General features: G+C 35.5%; 1 protein-coding gene across 4 annotated transcripts in view; it reads right to left on the bottom strand.

Annotated features, from left to right (window-relative positions):
* Window positions 1-18,424, bottom strand: part of SPOCK3 (SPARC (osteonectin), cwcv and kazal like domains proteoglycan 3) — a 379,716-nt gene that overhangs the window by 92,139 nt on the left and 269,153 nt on the right. For 3 of the 4 annotated variants that reach the window (XM_072928424.1, XM_041715842.2, XM_072928422.1), the window contains one exon: window positions 9,576-9,621. The exons of the other annotated variant lie outside the window; for it this stretch is intronic. In XM_072928424.1, coding sequence (XP_072784525.1) covers window positions 9,576-9,621 — 46 coding nt within the window. The remainder of the gene's footprint in view (window positions 1-9,575; window positions 9,622-18,424) is intronic. 4 annotated transcript variants of the gene reach the window in all.

The raw sequence follows: 18,424 nt of genomic DNA, 5'->3' as shown, positions 1-18,424 counted from the left end.
TCTTTGAACACCAGATGCTCTAACCATAAAGTATATAGCATCCACATCAGATTTCTTTACTGATTTTGCCAGCTTTGAAAGGACTAAAAAAAAAAAAAAAAAAAGAGTTATTTACAAAAGCAAGGAAATGGCCTGCCTTTCTCTTATGCCTGTTTTATTTGATACTTGGAACTGACAAATGAATAATTTTCATGAGAAATAAAGGCTAAGCCATAAGAAAAACAGTTTTCAAAATCAGGGCCTGAAGTTCTTCATGCTGGGGAAGAACTGTACTCCCCTTCCAACACAGGGACATGTCTGACTATGTGTCTGTCTGGTCTCTACAAGGAATCATTCTAAATATCTTAAACTACTATGCATACATTTATTTCAGAGAAAGTATCACAGATTTCCGCTAAGCATGTAACTAATTTATATCAAGAAATATGTGGCACTAAGTCTTCATTTCTTCAGTCCACCTTCTAGCTATCCCTAACACAACATTCCTGCCATTCCCCCACCTCCTTCAGAGTATGCAGACTTGCACAAACCACACTGCCTGTTTCTTTCCATATCGGCCAAAATAAGCAGCTTTGAAAAGTACAATATTCACACAAAAATCATCATAAGTGTAAAAATCCCCTAGTGAGACTGATGTATTCCTTGCAGCTATTGTCTTCAACATGATCAGGTATCAATCCAAGTTTTTATCAGATCAACATTTACTAAAACATCATCATATTTATGAAAATTAGAGGTTCCCCCCGCCATAATTGAAAATGTCTATTGTACAGTACAATTACACTGCTATTTAAAACAGGTAAAGGTTTGCATTACAGAGAGGAGACTCTAGACATAAGAAATATATTTATGCAAGTCTTGTCAGAAATCATCTCTTTAATACTCTATCAGCTGACTTTCTACAGTGTCACATACAACCTACTACTAAAGATGCAAATCTGATATAAGCTTTAACAATTCGATATTTTCAGCTTTACACAGCTTCTAATATTCAGAAAAGCATACCTGCTATAGGTTATTTATCTATATGCCTACTTTACATTTGCCCATGTATCTGGCTACAATACCATGAAATGTCATGTTAGCTAAACTTCAACAAGTAGAAAAATACCACTGTCACAAGAAGCATATCAAAAGTATAAAATGTTTTTTAACATCTACTATTTCTCTGAGAGCTTACATTCTAAAGGACAAGTAAGGTGCTCTGCCGTTAGGAACTTCTGCTGACTTTTATAGATTAGTATGGATTTGTTCTTCTCACATGGTAAGGAAGCAATTAATATTTGAAAACTTGACTCAATTATTACTAATAGATCTATTTATTTGTAATTGAAATTTGGGAAAGCAATTAAGAAAAGCTTCCCATTATCCCTTCTGCAACCTAATTTACAGCTAGCACTCCCAAAAACTGGCATTAGTCAGATCATTTTTATAAGGAATATAATAGGAAATAAAGACTAGCAAGCCATAACATAAGAATATTCTTAATGGTAGCACTTTGGCAGAAACCAGAGTAAATTATCATTATTCCACAATCTTTTGAATGCATTCTAACACGTTCCTTCCTTTCCACTCCCAAGTAAAATGAAAGGTGAAAAAAGGCTAAGGACAAAGTTTTCAGACTTAAAAGTCTATTTTTTTCCTCCAGTGTTTTGGTTCATTTCTGATGAGCAAAATAAGAACCAACTACATATTTTATTTCCATTTACCAAAGCTTCAGCTATGTTTTGCGCATCCCATTAGTTATTTAATTCCACTACTTTAAAAGGCAACTCTTGACTTCTTTGCAAACTTTTCATATTTGACAATGCAGGGAGGAAAAAATCTAAAAGTTTTAACTAAAATATTAATAATCTGGTCAAATGCCTAGGTTATAACCCAAGGCAGACAGAGCCATAAAAGGGAATGACTCATATTGCCTCCTTTGATAAGTAACACAATTCTTGCAGGTACCTAAAGACCATTAATCACTTCTCCTTTTTGAAAGATGATAATTTCTCACTTGCTGTAGCAGGATTTCTTACTGACAAGTGTTGTGGGTCTAGATATTTGCAGAATCCTAGGACCACAATTTCCAGTAACAGTAGGGAAGAGAGCAGGGCAGAGTACATAAACACTCAGTTGATACTGTCAGCTAACATGGAGCCCAGAAAAATATTTAATTAAAATTAAAAGTGGTAATGGTTATCTTTTGCCTACATTTTACAGTGATCAGCATTCAAAATTTGCATGTGCACATATGGACCTCCTGAGTCATAGGTGGTTTGAACCTACACTGCTGTGGATTCATAACAAGAAAAGCCCATCTTACTATGCAACATACCTACTGAGAATCAACACCTTTTAACTATAATATAAAAACTAATCACTGTGTAGCTAGAAATCTGAAATCTATAAAAAAAAAAAGAATAGACAAGAAGTACCCTACCTCAGTAACTTGATGAGAATGTTCTGAAAAAGAAGAACCTCAAATTTTTGTTTCTTTTTCCAGGGACTGTATTTTCCATGTAAGATTCACTACATAGCATAACAAGCAGAATGGGTAACTACAGCTGGATGTTCAGTAGAGCAATCTTCCTGAACACTACTTCCATCTGGACTCGTGAATCTACAGCTTCAGTAAGAAGGCTAGAGTGAAGGTTTTTCTGTAGGTGGCCAAAGAAGTAATTAAAAGTTTAGATTCAAATCTCTGAACATGATTGGTTGTGTAGTCTGGTTTCTACCTTGTGAGCAAGTGCTTCAATAATTAAGGTGGCTGTGTGTATGGAGGTAGGTTCTACACAAGAAATTCTCCTCTCAAGAGTGTTCAGAACTCTCCAGACTGATGACTCAAGGACAATTGTGTAAAGTCTCTATAAGGCCTCTGTAAACTGTTCCTAATGATCTATCTTAGTACGCTCTGGGACATCAGCACCGGCTTTCTAGCTGCCCTGCAATGGTTGTAGTTATGCTACAAAAAAGTTCTGATTAGCAGAGAAACATCTAATACCAATTCATAATCATCTGACACTGGTTATAAGCATCTGACACAAGCACTGCGTATTTCTATTTTGCTCACTGCTGCAAAAAAAGTTTTTCTAAAATGGACATGAAAATGCCATTGCACTGATTCATAACGTGGTATTCTAGATACTGATAATATAAGTTAAAATAAGTGCTAAAAAAGCAAAATTGCATCTGCCAGTCTCCATTCTTTGTCTGGAACAGACCAAATAAAGCTTGATCTCTTTTTCAAAATTTCAAATACTTCACTCATTCTTTCTCCACTCCTTTTAAAACAATCATCTTCACTGAGTCACACTTTTTTAAGCCACTTGTGCAGTGACTAAATTATAAGAAATTCTCCCCCTCACAAATATCTATGATCTCTGCTTCAAAAACATTCCCCTTTTTTTTGTGTTTTGTCTTTTGGGTATTACTTGAAAGTTTACAAGAGAATAGGTTACACATAGCTCAAAAAGAGATGTAAATGAGAAATTCCATTATCTGTGACAATTCAGAAATTATCCTGTTTGTTCAAATTGCTGAAAAACAGCTATATTAGGCTCAGACTGGTGTAAGTGACAACAAAATTAGGACAATTATATTGAGTTTCTTCTATATATAGTAAGGAACTCTCAAATATTCTGCAAAGATATCCAAACCCACTAAGAGAAGGAGAAATGTAACTGCACACTTCCCTGGCATAATTTTTAAGTTTTCAACAGCTTTAGCAAAGCATTTTTGGTTTTTATTTTTATATCAAAATGTTAATTTTCTTGAATTGGCAGAAAATAAATAACACTTTAAGAATACTTGACCATTCACAATAGTGAACTTTCACCAGCAAACAGTTATGCATTATATTATCCTTTCCTACACACACAAAATTCAGAGACATAATTCAGAGACATGATGGCTGTGTTAGAACTGACTTCTGGGTTCTTCCAATACAGCAACAAGGGCAAAGAAACATTTGCACACCTGTAAGAGCAGAAATGTATTTTCCTGAAAATTCTCCCATCTATTGTCTCACTTGACAAGATGATTGTTCTTGAAAAACAACATGCTATAAAGTACAGCACTGGCAAAGCCACACCTTGAATCCTGGGTTTAGTTTTGGGGTCCTCTCTACATTGAGGTGCTGGAGCGTGTTCACAGAAGGGCAACAGAGCTGCAGAAGCGTCTGGATCACAGATCTGATGAGGAACATCTGAAGGATCTGGGTTGTTTAGCCTGGAGATAAGGAAGCTTAAGGGAGACCTTATCACCCTTTACAACTCCCTGAAAGGAGACTGTATTGAGGTGGGAGTTGCTCTTTTCTCCCACCTAAGGAGTTATAGGACAAAAAGGAAATGCCCTCAAGTTGCACCTCAGCAACATGGCTAAGTGGTGGGCTTGGAAGTGCTGGGTTAAAGGTTGGACTCAATCATCTTAGAGGCCTTTTCCAACCTTAATGATTCTATTTTTGTCTCTTGGAGAACTCTACTTTCTTGTATTTCATTATGTATTCTTAAGTTACATAGGGAATTTTAATCAATTTAGTTTTACTCTAGTCAACTTCAGCTTTTAAATTTTTTAAACCAACTAAACTAGAATCCAGTAGACTATTTGCATGAAGTATCTAATACATCCGATATACATAGATCTGCATTTTGAAGAAGCCTGGAATAACAAAAATGACCAGGAAATGTACTTGTCAAACTGAATGATAACCTCCACATAAAACACTTTCTGTAAAGAGCACATCTTAGCATTCTGTATATTTGTAATTCTACAGATTAACAAGTTTTTAAATACAAGAAGTTAAATAGGTCAAAAAGTCAACTTGTAATATTTCAGGTTTCATTCTATTCAAGTGAAACTATGTACAGCCCTTTTTTCTTCTTTACAGTATTTGTTTGGTTCTTTTAAAGGGATTTATTAAACGATTTCTTTTTTCTCTCAACATTAAATTGTAATGTTATGTTCAATTTCATGTTCTTAATACCTACCTCTGTCAGCTGCTTTATATGCCTTCGTATTGAATTTCTGTGGCAAATGTAAGCAAATTAGGCCTTTAAAGATCCTGTAAAGAAGCAGTCCTAGTACACACCAACATATTTTCAGGTACACAGTGCTCATGGATTTGACCATTATGTGGGACATGCCAGCACAGTATAGACAAGGTAGACTTCTAAAGTGAGATATTTGCAAGACTAAATTTTAGCAGGTCTGTGAATGCAAAGAACAGCTCCACGCACCCTTTTCTTAGCAACGCTGCCAGCTCAAGAAGCTCTGGTGCTGTACCTCTGGATAGTCACCGTCACCCTGCAACACATTTCCACTTTTCTGACATAACTATCTGTGGGTCTGAAAAGACACCTGAATCCCGGATTTGGCCATGTTAAAAACGAAAAAACCCACTTCTTACTTTATCTTATAATAATCCTTGATATGGTGACTCTAGGCCTAACATCAGGGCATAAAGCAAAGACGTCAGGACAGCAGGAAATAAGGGCTTAGACTGCTACTGAAGGCAAGCAAAACCTCTTATTATGGCCTCAATGAAGCCTCAATAAAAATCCTTTTTACAGAGCCTTCTAAAAATAGCTAAAAAACTTAGAATTCATTTGATGATCCCACAGAAATAAATACTGAAACAATTTGCAAGCCATAACCAGAGAAGCAGATGTGTACTATCCAGTGAACCTGAGCTATGAGCCAAGTCTGTGAATTGTACAGGACAAGGCAGTTTTGTGATATTACCAAAATAGATAAATTGATAAAAGAGAACTAATAAAAGAATAATCTAAAGACAGCATCAGATAATTAAGAAAAAGCACCATGAAAGTGTTCCTCAGACATCTACAAAAGATCTTTCCAGGCAAGGGCTAGCTGATAGTCTCATCAAGCAGTGGGAATCTGTTTAACATAGGATTTAGTGTACTTCATCAGTGAGCAGAATTCCTAAACATACCTAAATACCTGAAACTAGAAACTGTTCACCAGATTAAATATAGCTTAGCCTTACTAGTAAATAAGCATGAAATATTTTAAAAAGCTTTTAGTTTTGCTCTTTTTGAAATTCATAGCGTCCTCCTACAAAGACACCACTATTTCTTTATACAAGACAAGATTTTAAAGTACTGTGTGATACATTTTAATTGCAAATCACTGCAACTTATCTTGAAAGTGATGGATATATATTTCTAGTTTAAAAACATCAATAGTTCTACTACAAAAACTAGACCATGAGAGCACATATCAAATGCAGCAAAGTTAATTCTACATGACTGTTTTCAGTCTTCAACTAATGAATCTTCATTAAACTCCCTTATGACTTCCCAGGGCTTGCAAATGAGTGAATCAAATTATTTTATTGAATATGACTCTAAATTATTTCAGTTCACAGTACAGGAATGCATATGCAAATTATATAGATGTGTTTGCATATATTTGGATATCCTTAGTTACCCCAATTATTACAGAACTAGGTAGATGAAATGAACAGAGCTAAAAGGCAAACATTAAACTAATATAAGTAAAATAGTTTCAAAATCTGGTTCTGTTGTACAACAGTATCTACAAAATTCCTGCTGTAAACAGACATCTAATATAACCTGATACTACAAAAGCCAAAATAATTCAATGGAATGGTCTACAAGAAATTTCATAAATACATCTATGAACCAACCATACCTTCAGGGTATTCAATCTCCACAGAAAATGTCATGCTGCATTTTTTCAATTACATGAATATACTCCACTTTTCCTCCAAGGTACTTCTATTGAGCAAAGGAAAACATCCTTTCCACTTCACCAAATTACACCAGTGTCTTTGTGTATGCAATTTCATTCAATAGTTACACCCTCCAAGCTCTGCTACCATCTCTGGTCTAAAAATAAAGTGTACCAGAAGTATTCTGTATATTTTCATCTGATGTAAAACTGGTGCATGAAGAAAATGTGTCAGAAAATATTGTGTGTATGGGAAGGTTAATTTGAGTAAGCATTGATAAAATGTTGATAAAGCTACTAAAAGTGTCAACTTTAGTCCTAAACACAGAACATTCAGCTTGCTTTCCAAAACCATTGAAAGAGCAAAACCTGCCTTTTAGGAATAAGTAAATATGCTATAAGAACACTCAGATTTATTCCAACAGTAATACATGCCCCACATAATTGTTTATGAACAAGTTACATTGCAGTATTTGTATAAATACAAAAACATTTAGGGGTGTATAAACATATACACACATAGAAAATACACAGTCAAAACATTAAAATATGGGTTTTTCTGTCTTAAAAAGATAGAAAGCAAACAATAGTTCAATGGGAATAAGTCCTCTTCTTCAAAAAAATACCAGATGTTGCTTTAAGAAATTGTGTTGTTTGATTGCAATGCAAATCACAGTATTTTTCTATCTTTAAAAATAGATTTTGTGGCCCAGGAATAAATACCATTATACATTTTCATAGTAAGGGCTATCCTTCTAGTATGCTTGGACATATATTTCCATATAGAAGCTCTTATTAATACAAACAGAATTACACAGATCTGTCTACATGAGCAATTTTGACATACTTTAACACATTAATATAAGAAGACCTTTGAAAATGTGCTGAAATAAGTGAAATTGAAACACTACTCATAGAATCATGAAATAGTTAAGATTGGAAGGGATCTTGTCGGAATCTGTGGGTATTGGTGATTCCGAGATTGTAGAAAGTCTCTGTTTTTCTGCCCCATTGCCAAAGAAGAAGCCATAGTTCGTCTGTGCTGGTTTCAAGGTTGTTTATTTTTGCTTATCTATAACAAGTTCTGCTGCCCTGCCGCAGGTCTGTCCTGCAGGGCAGCGTGTGGGGCTCTGCCCCTCAGTGGGATGGTACAAACATTATATACAAGAAATTACGTGTACTATATTTACAATAATGTGCCAATATCTATCATCTACGTTGAATAGTGTGTCCCTAGCCTAAACCAATAGAAAAATGCCAACATCACCAAGAACATGGAGGTAAGGAAGAAGAAGGAGGAAGAACAGGTTCAGGCCCACTTTCCTCCATCTTAGAACTCCTGACCCCCCTGTACAAAGTAAAACCCCCCTGTACAGGTGTTAAAACCCCCCTGTACAATACTAAAAAATTTTACCCTCTAATTTGTGACTACTTTTACTATACTATCTAACCCTCTGTGACTGCTTGTTCCACCTTTAAAGTTGGTAATTCATTCCATGGCTCAAACTCAAAATCACAGCTGTTTTCTGCTGTTTGCCAGGGTCTAAAATGCTTCTGACCAAGGCCTGGAACCTCTAAAAATGTCTGAGGGACATTTTGAGTTCCGACAGGATCTTAAATATTATCTAGTTCCAATGCCCCTGTTCACTGCTGGCAGTAAACTTTCCACTAGACCATGTTACTCAGAGCCCCATCCAGCCTAGTCTTGAACACCTCCAGGGATGGGAAGTTCACAGTTTCTCTGGGCAACTTGTTCCAGTGCCTCACCCCATCTTATAGTAAGGAATTTCTTCCTAATATCTAATTTAAACCTAGCTTTCTCCTGCTTAAGGCTATTACCTCTTTTCCCATCATATGTCCTTGCAAAAAGTCCCTTCTGACCAGCTTTCATGCAGACCCCTTTAGGGACTGGAAGGCTTTTATGTAAGATATTAATTGTTTTTATAATATGCACAATTACCAGTTCCTTGAACCACAAATTTTTCTAATATTACAACAAGTAATATCCCTCAAAAGTCAGTAGCTCTTATGGAGGAAGTTCTTGAAACTGAATAAACACTATCTTCACAACATATTTTTTTTTTTTATCTTGGTCTCTTGTCCACAAAGCCCTGCACCATTTCTTGATTGCATTTATGCCACTGGTACAACCAGACAAGACAAAGTCCCTGAAACATTTCTCAGAGCAATTTAAAAAAGTATCAATATCCTCAGCAGTTTTTAAATGGCAGCTATATATTTTGAAACAACATACATGAGGGGGATTATACTGACAGTAAATATTAAGTTCTAGTGCTGGGGAGGGAATATGTATTGGGAATATTTGCTGCATTTGTTTGTATTATGCTCAGCCTAGAACTGCTGTACTGCAGCATTCCAATGCTCCAGCTGCATTTTGCCTCAAGATAGATCACTTGAACATGACAGAGTCCCAAAATTGTTTTTCTATGTCATATTTTATCCGATGGATATAAAGAGACATGCAAAATCTTAATAGTTTTTTTCTTGACTGCAAAAGACAAATATTAGACTGCATGCCCGTTTTTTTGTCAGATGTCCTAATGAAAAGGCCTGAGTTCTTAATTTAAATATACAAATAAAACAAAATCTTCCAAAACTCGTGTTTTTCCAAGGGAAACTTTAAGCTACTTTGGAGGTTTCTAAAGCTCCTATCTCTTTCTCTAATCAATAAATGTTTGAAAATATCACAGACATAAAATTAAGATTAAGCTGAATTTCTGGTCCTCTTTAAACCAATTATTTGAAGACAGAGAAAATGACACAAATTAACAGAATTCTGTTAGTATTCTAGAACAGGAGCACAAATAAAATTACTTAATTTTATCCCACAGAAGTGCCTAGGAGTAGAATCTTACCTTGATCAAATGGTTTACCCGGACTCCATGTACGAAAATAATCATCCTGGAGGGGGAGAAACAACCTCAATTTAGTAAAATATAAGGACTCCATGAAAAGCTCACAGTATCATAAAAGACAGAAGAAGCATACCAACCTCTACTTCCTAGAAAAGGCAAGCAGCAAAATAAAATAAAAAAGGAGAGAAAAAGATTACTGTTATCATGATGGGACAAATTACTTACACAGAATAAAACAGCGTAATTCAGAGGCCATTTGCATCACTCATAGTAAAAATGCTATTCAAAAATATTACTTAATAGCATTTTAAATAGAAAATTTCCTACAGTACTCACACATGTAATGTTTCTAGCATTGCTTTTAAAATGTTACAGTAGTTTTCTTGTACTTTAACTTCAAAGGTATTGAAAAACTTAACTACATTTTCAATGCATGGTTTTTCAAAAGTAAAGCTTCAAAGTCATCATCAATAAAATACAGCTATTTTAAACAATATGTGAATTTTAGAAAATAATTTTCTATGTAGTTTTAACCACATCAGTAAGATCTTTAATTTAATCAGTCTAGTTAGCTCTTTTTCCTACAAATCATCTTTATAAACATAAAATATCTTTCTTATTAAATCATCAGCTGTATTAGCTTCAATTCAAAGAAGGAAAAACTTAATTAAATTAATTGCTTTCAAGATGATTAGAAATTTGATAATAAATTACAAAGTCATAGCCAAGACAATAGATTTATCTGCACATCTCAGATAACAGATGTCACAGAAAAATGGCTGGAAGTGTTTATTATTATGTCTTAATCCAACTAACTATTCTCTAGAACAAAATATTTAAAGGACTGTACCAAACACTTTAAAGTCTGCATATATTAAACTTAACAAAACACAGTAGGTGTACTGTCAAATCCAGCAGTTCCATCCCACTTGCTAAAAAGATCACTGTAAAAAAAATCCATTTATACAAATTTTAACTACTGAGAAAATGTAAACTTATAGCGTTGTCAAAGCCACATAGTCAGAAGTTGAAAATGATCAAGCATCAGATAAGTCTTTGCAAGTACAGAACACTCATTGAGTTTTGTCCCCAAAAGAAAAGAACAAAAGAGTGGGTGCAGCCTAAACCGTATTTATTAGTAAAATTGTTGTTATGAAAATTTGTGCTTTGAAAGAGAAAGACAGAAATGAGCAGAAACTGGAAGTGCAAAATAGAACTGCATTTCTGTACCAATACTTAACCACTCTTTCACTCTGGCGCTGCACAGATTAACAACCTACAAATCAGTATATGTGATTTGCCTTTTTAGTTACTATATTTTTAAAAGAATAAAATACACACAGACATAATTTTTTTAAACACATAAGAAGTAAGCAGAATTACAGTTATGATGGTATTTTTATGATGGTATTTTTCAAATATTCCTCGTAATAGTCACTATGATGTTATTTCTACAATAGTGTACCGAACAGGTCTGAACCAGCTGTAAGGCAATGTTGTTCTAGGAGTCACACCACAGTGGCAAAACTTAAAATTCTTGAAAAAACTTCAAAGTGGTAGATTCTCTTTCTACGTCTACTAAATCAACAATGTTCATTCACAATGAGCCCATGCAAAAAATCGGGTTGTTATTATTAAAATGGTGAAAAATTAGAGTATCTAGAATATTCAGCTATTAGAACAAAAGGGAAGTCATCCTGAGTGTGACAAATAGCCCCTCTAAGGCAAATCATCCTGCATTTTGCTTAAGTAAGAATATACAAGTGGGACTTGTATACATTACATGTTCTCAAGTTGGCCTGAAACCATCCAGAAGATAAATCAATTCTTGTTCATCTCTATACTGCAGACAACTTCACAGATCCCAAATATAATATCCCTCAGGCATTGCTAGAAGCCTTGCTGGCTGACTTCTGTCTACAAAGCAAATCCCTGCCTTTCTTGTTACCCTTCTGTGAATCTTTTCCAAGTCTGCTTTCTTGGCAACTAGAATTGTGCAGAGCATTCAAGACAAAGCAGCATTATGGATCTATACCAAACACAAAACTATTTTGTTCTGTATTCTTCTCCCCAATATGCCTACACCTCTGTTGTCTTTGTAACTTGTGTGTATGGTTTTGTTCTTTTTAGTATTATTTGAATGGTTTGCATGGAATTTTCTATTATAAATCCAAAATATAAATACCTATAAACCATATGTACCTATACTGATTTTCCTAAATAATTAATTTTTCTAGTCAGCTGCTACTTAAATAAAATCTACAACTGGATACATTAAACAAAACCCCTATGTGCCTCTAAAAAAACAATTTAAATTGTTAATCAATTATCAGATTAAGTAAAGAAAATGCTTCAATAAATTATAGCTTCACAATTTTATGAACATCCCTAAAGCTGCTCAACCTTCTGCATCAGAGCCTGGCTCCCTCTTACATTCAGACCTTTTCTGATCTTCAGTCAGTAAGTTTGATTATAATAACATTCAATATCCTCTGCCGAATAATCAGAACCATTATAGAAAGTACAAAGCCTCATTTTCATAATTTTAATGTGAAAACAGAATGAAGGAATACACAGTTTACAGTGAAGGCTTGGGTAGCATCACAGAATCTCTAGGTGAAAGTATCTTGTAGCAATCTATAAATGCAAAAGTCCATATCTCAAGGACTCAGGACAGAGCCTAAGTCTTCTGAATTTCTTCAGGAGTTTCCTGGCCTTTGTCCTGAGCATGTTGAAGGGCAAGTTGTAAAAGCAGGCAGAATAAAGGCACAGATTTGTAACAGTAACCATACCACTTTTTCAACATTTTCCAGCTAACGCTATTTATACATTTTCAACAGAAAATTCATCCTTACTGCTCTACTTGAAACTATGTGAAATGTCAGGATTTCTTTCAAGCGTCTCTTTGACAGACACAAAGCACTTCTAATAGCCATGGATGATGGATTTCAATAAATTTAATATCCATGCCTTAAAATTATGCATGTTTAATGCATGTTTAAGCATTATGCTCATTCAGGGTCATAGTGATGAAGTGTTTCTAAGAAGTTAAGCTCATGCTACTGTTATATATGCAACTTGAGACTAATAATTTTTTGTTTTCCTGAAAAGGTCTTACTATTAAAAAAACCTACAAAATCTGACAACCTTATAAAAAGAACAAAAACAGCAGCTTAATAGAAGATATTTAAAAATAGGGAAAAAATATTCTGCCTTGAACATTTTTATTGCTTCTTTTTGGACTTCAATATTCTTCTATATGTATTCTCTTATTGTTAAAAATGAGTTATTACTTAAGTTTTTTAAAAATACACATTTAAGTATGGTAAGAGAGAAAAAAGCTCAGTGGAAAAAACAACAAAAAAACTAACCAATACATGGCAATGCCATGCAGCAGTTTTCATCTTTCAATAAACACAGAACCTATGATCCTATTACTTTTCTTTCCTCTGCAGAACAGTTGTTACATTATTTAACTGATCTCTCCTCTGCAACATTTTCTGTAGATGCTGCCATCACTTGAACAGAAATCTTTATATTCTAAAGAACATAGCACATGGCTGATATGTGACTCAGAGAACAACACCAGGTGTCCATGGGCAAGGAAGAAAGTTTCCTCACAAATATTTTCAGACCAAGGTTCACCTAAAAAATTTAATAAAGAAAACTCAGGCCTTGTTTTGTATGCAACGTTTTAGCTCTAGTATGGCCTACACAATAAAAGCTAATATATTAAAATAAAGGCTGATTTGTAACAGAGAATCCACTATAATTGAAGCAGTTTTCTGAACTTATCTTTATATTTTATTAAAATACAATTTTACTGCTGCAGCATAGGGATATTGTTATTTATGTTAATTACAAAATACCAATTTTAGAAGAAGTCTGCGCAATGTCAGGCTTCATTTATAAAACCTTTTCAAGAAACAATACTTCTAACAGTTACCAAAACAGGAAAGATGCGATTTCCTGAACACTATTCAACAGCAAACTTAATTCTGCCTATACAAAATACCATTCAGATTTTATATGACTTACCATAGTGCAAAAAATAGATTTTACTGCTGGCCTCATTCCTACAGAAAGTTTGTTTTGTTTTTAACAAAGAAGACTTACATACTTCAATATGTAAAGGGACATGGAATTGCATTTGACAACTTTAGAAGCAAAAGTTTTTCTGGCTGCACATGCTCTCTAAAAACTTAATATCTACAGTATTAGAATCAGATTTTTTTTCTCACTGCCATTAGCTGTTTTTCTATTGAGTATTTTACTCTTTTTAATTTCAAGGAGTTCTTAATGGTCTTTCCATTCCAATTCCTCTATCTGCATCTCAAGTACACACATCTGCTTCTCATCTGACACGAAAGCTCTTTACCTCATTTTTAGGCTAGGTCTTTGCTATTTGGTAGCTGTGCTATTTTCAGACTCCACTTCAAGCCAACTCAGTTCAGCCAACTGTCCCACATCACAGCTCTCCCCTTGCCTCAAGCTCACTTCTGCAGCAAACTTGAGCTCCTCAAGTACCTCCCCCTCACGTCTTTGTACCACTCCAAGAGCAGAGAATTTGACTCATCTGCACCAAACCTCCCCAGTGACTGTAACAGATATTTGTATCCTAAGTCTCACTGAAAGAGCTGGGGTAGGGTTGTCATCTGATACCTCTACACCAGCCTCTTTCCAGAGCCGGGAAAAAAAGAACAAAACATGTGCAGCAATTTTTTTCTGCTTCTATTTTGCTCCAGAACCTTTGGTCTAATGTCAGTGAGATCATCATTATCCTACAAAGCCTTAAATTGCTGGTCACATGGAAAACTATTACATGAAAAAAAGGATGAGACAACAACAAAGCTGCCATCAATATGGGAAATCCACCAGTCCTAAATACTGTAGTTTCCTTAAATAAATGAGGGCCACAGACAGCATACATAGAGTAACTAAGATACACACATCTAATGAGAGTACTACCCCACAACAAAAAGCATAACTGAGGAACCATAAGTTGCACCAGGAAAATACATTACGCTCATGTATGGGAAAATTCCCCAACCTGAAACCTGAGCCAGTCTGGAATTCTCATCCAGGATGCAGACATGCTGTTCAGCAGTATGTGGATACTCACTTGTCTATCAGATGCTGGTTTTCATCTCTGCTGAAGTGCACAGACATCTGATCTATCATAAGCCATGTGAGCACTCTGCGGTACAAATGTGGAGTGTCAGTTTAGCCCATTAAATGCAGGAGAGTGCACACATGAGAATAAGGTAGATACTACATTCCCCAGAACTCTATTTACTATCACAGCATCTCAAGTATCTCAGAACATCTGGGAAGGCAAGAAGCCAGAATGGACCCTGTGCTCCTTAGCACATTTTTTTACTAATTGTCCCAGATGCATGCAATAGGTTGCTTGATCTGTCAGACCTTATGTGATGCCATATAGCTATAGGTCTGCAGTAGAACTAGGAACAAAACTAGTTCCAGGAAGGGCAGGGACTATTGTATCTAGCACATTTTTTGGCTCGATACTTTCTTGTCAACAGGATCTCCCTTTTCTCACCAGCTGAAATACCTATTTTTGCTTCCCATCAAGCCAAATTTAAGAACTGCACAGAGCAGGAAGCATTCTTGAGTGAATCAGTTTCAAAAAAAAAAAAAAATCATATTTATTACACTTAAGAAATTAAAGAAAACAAGTCTAGAAGATATTTACAGGCTAGCAAAGTGGAGACTTCTGCCAGCTTTGACTGCAGATTAAGTCTCACATTAGAAACATAACTAGTCTAGCCAAAACCACCAGGAGTTCAGTGCTCAAAGTACTCAGATACAGACAAAGGCAGTGGCCCTTCGCATCAATACTTCTGAGAATCAATGAGTCAAGACAACTATCAGTTCAGTAACTCAAAGAACCAACATGAAAAAAGCTCCAAAAAACTGAACCACCCCAGAGATAATATAAGCACTGTTCCTCTGGCAGAGAAAGACATAATCACCTGCAAAACCCCTTTGCTGCTTGTCCGGCAGCAACCTCCAGGAGCGGGTGAGGCACTGGCAGGTGAAAGGACATTGCTTTGCTGTTCAGTGCCAGCCTGCAGGGAGCCTGATGTCAGCTTCCTGCCCAGCTCCAGCTCCTGGGCTGTGCCACCCCTAGTGCCAGTATTCACAGGGCTGGGAAAGCACAATTAGAATCAATAGCTGCTTCCAGTGACTCTGGCACTCAGCTCCCCACATCTAATGTTTATCCCGCTCCCTTCCTTTGCCTCCTGTTTCTGGTACCATTGATGAAGCTGGGCTGGGAGCCACCACTTTTCAGCCCTCTCCGTTGCATAGCTCCCATTCAGTAAGATTTCTGTGGATGCTGTCTTTTTGGTACTAGCAGCGTTACTAACAGCAAGTTTTAATAGCACAGTATTTGAAACCAATTGTCAAGAATTACCAAATGCTCACTAAAGCATATATTCAGAAACATGGAGAAAATACGGAAAAGCATTTTGAAAATGAAGGAAACACTAAGATTCTAAATCCCAGTAAAATTTAAAACATTTTTTCTTTAAAAGTGTGTCTCATATTTCTCATCATGAATAAAAGAAATAATGAACCATCTTTTCACTACAAATACAAAAAGTTCTGTTCATGCTCCTCCTATTGTGCTTTCAAGATTCAACCTGTGAAGAAGGACCTTAATATGCCTACTCAGGCATTTCAAACACCTCTTACTGTTCCATTTCTTCAGATGCCTCTTCACTAATGTACCAGCCCAAGGCAACAAGGGCAAAAATTACTCCCTGATCCTTTGCATACAGTTCCACAGACAGCCAAGGGCAAGAGAGAAAACAGCAACAGACTATACAGGGAGCTCAGATCACATATGTGGGACCGGAGGTATGTTCAAAAAAAAAAAAAAAAAAAACAAACCTTGATATGTTGAAAAAGAATGGCAATATGATTTTGAGGCTATCGTTTGTGTCTATTAAATAAATGGTGAACTGTATAAAAGAGGTCTCTGGAAACTGGAAGAAACAGCTGACATTTTAAAAGATAAAAGAAAGAAATACCCAGAGCAGAGATCCACCAAAGACCAGCCAGAGAGCCTTCTACAAAGAAGCAACAGTTTTGTGCACAAGGAGACAATGAGGGATGTGAGCACGTTCTGTATCAAATGCTGCACTATTCCACAAATGATAGGAGTTCATGTAATTTGTCTTTTCAAACCATTCTCTCTCCCTCCACCAGGCTTTTTTTTTGTATAATGCAGCAATAAAAACTTATATTCAGGACAGAAGTCTTGTAAGATGTGAAGGACACACGGAGGGCATAAGAACAGTAACAGCCTAGGTTTTAAAGGTCTGCTAAATGTCTAAGAAAGGATTTGAAAAGGCCTTGGCTCTAACACAGTTTTTTGGAAAACATTTTTTCAACCATATCTGACCACAGCAAGAGGGCGGAAAAAAGTGCTACTCATCAATTTTCTATCAGGAAGGTGAAAATCTATGTCTTTTTAGCATGTCAGGGATAAAAACATGGAATCAGTTACAAAACAAATACTCTACTTTTGATGACATTGCTTTTGTTTGCTTGTTTGTTTTTCAACCTGGAGAAAATTAATTACAAAGACAATCATCAGATCTACCATATCATGCCAATTGCATGGACAGAATTTTGGTATATTTCTCCCAGCAGAGGAGAAAAAATGTCTCTCACGCGAAGGCTCAGGACAATGTTCTAGTCTACCCCTCACTGCCATGGATACAAATAACACCCTAGTGTGAAAACAGTCCAAAATTGAAGAAATTAAGGAAATCAAAATATTATGAGAGAGGAACTACATTGTTATTGTCTTTACAAAGCAAATAAGAACAGATGTGTCAACAGAAAATGGGATGGCGGGAAAACCACACATATACAACATGTTTGCAACTTAATAGAGGGAAGTAGTTAAAAATACTGGTCTCGGTTAAAGAGCACTACACAGATATTAAGAAAATAATTGGTATCTACAATTAGGAAATTTATATAAGATGTCATGCTGTCTAATGTCAGTAAGAGAACAAGTATACAAACAAGAGAAAGTAAGGATGGTAAGAAAAAGAGAACTATATTCTATGTAAAGCAGTCATCCCTTTTGATTGGTAGGATACAATGAAATTCTTGCCAACATTAGAAAATTACAAATTTAGCAAATTGAAGAACAAGGCAGAAGAAGCACATACAGATTTCAGGGTGATACCTGATTTAGTACAGTAATGGTATTTTATAGTGATTTGGGAAAATACATATTTCAGCAAGCAACATATTTTTGAATTGAGCTTAATAATGAGATACATTTGGAAAAGATCAGATGTCTCACTGAAAAGAAATAGTTACTCTGCAGATTAAAGTGATTTCACTGGCCTATCTTAGTCTGTTTGTTTAAACAAAACCAAGTCAGGGTGCTTTTCTTAGAAAAATATTTGCAAGCCAAATGCCCTATGTGCTTACGAAGAAATTTAGGCTTTAGTAGCCTAAATTCCTGTAGTTGTGAAGTACATATCTCCTTAAGAATGTACTTCATAACTACAGCTTCTTTTCAAAAACATGCCAGTCTTTGTAGGAAGAAATGATAAGATTCGTGCTCCTTCAACCTATATTAAAAGTCAAATTTAAGTCTAAAATTTACAGTATTGCTATATTACTTACCTATTCTGAATTTCCTCTAATCAGATACTTCCTTCCAAGAAAAGCTTTGTTTATATTAGTGGAGATTAATACAATACTGCAATATTTCTCAGATAAATCAAGAGAGGCTGCTGTCTCAAGAAGTTTTCTAATGTTCCAATTTCTCAAACACTAGTTCTAGCATGTCCATTATT

Source organism: Taeniopygia guttata, chromosome 4, assembly GCF_048771995.1.
Source record: "Taeniopygia guttata chromosome 4, bTaeGut7.mat, whole genome shotgun sequence".
Taxonomy (NCBI): domain Eukaryota; kingdom Metazoa; phylum Chordata; class Aves; order Passeriformes; family Estrildidae; genus Taeniopygia; species Taeniopygia guttata.
Note: the sequence above shows the minus strand (reverse complement) of the source record. Positions and strands in the feature narration are given on the sequence as shown.